The 2,774-nt window shown below is 58.3% G+C and overlaps 1 protein-coding gene across 1 annotated transcript; it reads right to left on the bottom strand.

Moving 5' to 3' along the window:
• Positions 1 to 266: 266 nt before the first annotated feature.
• LOC114889926 (melanoma-associated antigen B4-like) lies at positions 267 to 1,379 on the bottom strand. The gene has a single exon (XM_029213431.1). The coding sequence runs from the start codon at positions 1,377 to 1,379 to the stop codon at positions 267 to 269; it is 1,113 nt and encodes a 370-aa protein (XP_029069264.1).
• Positions 1,380 to 2,774: the final 1,395 nt, after the last annotated feature.

Here is a 2,774-nt window from a genome sequence, read left to right as displayed (position 1 = left end):
TCTACTTCTGGATCATACAGAAAATGTAGATGGTTCGTGAATTTCTTTTACATATACCAAAACTAACTTTAAAACTCTTTAAACAGCAGTAAATATGCAAGCAATGTCATTCACGAATTCCTATTCTTAAGAAAACACACTATTAGAAGAAAAAAACATTTGAAAAAACCTAAATCAATCAATCAATAATATATAGAAGTTACTAGTCTAAAACAGGAAGATAAATAAGATCTATACTTTGTTCCCTCCACCCCTACTACTCTGCACTATTTAGGAGCCTTACTGCTGCCTGCCAAAACAAAGTAAGCAAAGTGCCCGCGGCCTACCCCCCTACATTTGGGGCAGCTGTGGATCTTGGCTATGAAAGGGCCTCTCGCAGCAACAGCTGCAGCCCTGGCCGCGACTCTCACTCTTGCTCTCTCTTCCTCATCTTTCAGAGCCTCCTCATAGAGGTTTGGTAAGGCACTGGGGACGGTACCAATGATGTTGGCCACAAACTCCAGCACTTTCATCTTGCTGGTTTCAGCGTGGGCTCTCGGGCCCCACAGGAACTCATAGCGCGGAGGATCGCTGTTGGGCACCTGGCGGTATGTCAGGTACTTTTGCTGCACGAAATATTTGCTGATGAACCTCGTGGGCTCCCCAAAGATCAAGTGCCTCCTCCCAGCATAGAAACCCAACGCATTGAGGAATTCCCAGAGCTCCTCTTCGGTGGCACGGTTGCCCTTCGTGAAGATCATGCCCAGGAGAACCATCAGGAGACCGGACTTGGGCAGCCCAAACTCATCACTCGGACTTCCGTCGCTGGGGAGGGCCATCTTGCTGATGAGGGCGTAGGAGTGATTGCTGGGGTCGACTTCCTTCAGCTCGAGGCCAAAGACCGCCTCCATGATCTTAGAGGCTCTCCTGAGGATCTCAGGGAAGTGCTTCCTGTACTTCTTGTTGAGAGTCTTCAGCAGTGCTACCTGCAGGATGGGCTTCTTCGTCTTGTACTTCTCTAGCAGGAACTGCACGAATATTCTGACCTTCCTGGTCAGAGGATCTCTGCAACTGCTGCGAATGGAAGGTGCTGCCTGGGAGGTACCTGCACTTTTCTCATCTTGGCTCTGGGCACCCTCTTCAGATCCTGGGCATGAAACCCCTTCATCACGAGAGGTAGTGGCTGGGGCTCCCTGAGGCTCCTGGCAAGTGCCTGCAGCAGGGGAGCTCTGGGAAGTATCCCGCGAAACAGAATCGGGGGAGGAGGGCGACTCTTGTATCTCTTCCGCCGCCGCCTCCGCCGTCTCCGTGGCTTGGGCACCCTTGAGACTCTGAGTCTCCCCCTGGGCCTGGTGGCGTTTCTCGCGGGCACGGCGCTTGCTCTTCTGGCCCCGAGGCATGATGACACAGGTCAGCGCCAGCAGGCGGGAGTGTGCGCAGGAAGGCAGGCAACGAGGGCACCTGGGGGACGGAAAAGGAGATGCTGTGAGCACCTTCAGCGGGGAGATTCCTCCCTGGTTTTAACCAAGGCCGCCTCTGCAGGGTCCTTGAGGGCACTGCTCGAGGACCCACTGGGCTCCTGTTCTCCTGCTCAGCCTGTCCCCTGAGACCCCTGTGGAGGACGGTAGAGTGAGCCTTGGGGCACAGCCAGCCAGCCCTGCCTGGGCGGTACTGGGGTGACAGTGGGGGCTGGCAGGGGAGGTAGGTCCCCACGGTTCCCATTCAGAGTCGGGATGATAGTTGTTGGCAAGACTCCCCCACCCCCCCACCCCATCCCCTCTGCTGCTCTGAAGTTGACACCATCATCTTCCATGACACCCAGGAGGAGGAAAGGAGGGAGCGTTCAGCCCACCACCGAAGGGTCCTGGGACCCTCCCTTCTTCTGCCTGGTGGCTGCCCCTTCAGACCAAACCTCTAACCTCCCTCGGACCTGGCAGAGGAAATTTCGGGCAGTCTCAGCCTGACAGTCCTTTCTTGGGAGTCTACCTGACGGTCCTTTCTTGGGAGTCTAAGGGTTGACAGGAGGGGACGGGCCATATTCTCTCTTGCCCCTTCTCTTCGGGGTGGGTGACTCCCTTAGTCCTCACTCGGGGTCCTCCCTGGACGGCCGGTGCAGCCTGGAGCTCCTCTTGCCCCGAGGGCCATCTGCTCGCACCAGTGCCGGCACCTCCTTGAGTCTCATTCGGAGGCAGTGAGGGTGACCACGCGGCCGCACGTGGCAGAGTTTTACCAAGCCTGCAGCGTGCGGCAGACAGGTCGAGGCCCTGTGGCTGGCGGCCCCACTGGCCCTCACTCAGGGGCTTGGGCTGACTCTTGGGAGTGCTTAGGGACGCACCTTGTGCTGGCCTGCACCTGTCCTCTCAGACAGCAGCCCTCCCTCCGTGTGTGGCCAGAAGGAAGCGGCTGACAACAGGGGAGGGCTTCTGAGGTGCCCTTGCGACGGTGAGGATGGTCCTCGCCCTGACTCCTCCCGTGCCCTGGAAATCCTCCCTCTGCTGACCTGCGGCCAGCCCCTCAGAACAAGGCCCTCTCCTCCCTGGGTCTCCCACGTCTGTCTGTCCGTCCGCGTTTGCACTGAGGGAGCCCCTCAGTCTTTAGACCTGCCCGGAGGCTCCCAGGCCGACATCAGGGGCGGGGTCCGCGTGGCCGCCATTCTGGGGTGTGGAGCCCCTCGGTCCCCACGAGGGTCCCGTCCTTCACTCCATAGGGCCTGGGGCGCTCCCTCTACTGAGCTGAGCCAGGGTCCAGCAGCCTCAGAGCGAGGCCTTCCTTGCCCGAGACCCCGCTGGGGAAGC

This window comes from Monodon monoceros, unplaced genomic scaffold (genome assembly GCF_005190385.1).
Source record: "Monodon monoceros isolate NGI ecotype Baffin Bay Population unplaced genomic scaffold, NGI_Narwhal_1 Contig5028_ctg1, whole genome shotgun sequence".
Lineage (NCBI taxonomy): Eukaryota > Metazoa > Chordata > Mammalia > Artiodactyla > Monodontidae > Monodon > Monodon monoceros.
Note: the sequence above shows the minus strand (reverse complement) of the source record. Positions and strands in the feature narration are given on the sequence as shown.

Bases quoted from the DNA above. Each gene is read 5' to 3' on its own strand.
- LOC114889926 (XM_029213431.1), bottom strand. From the start codon at position 1,379: ATGCCTCGGGGCCAGAAGAGCAAGCGCCGTGCCCGCGAGAAACGCCAC.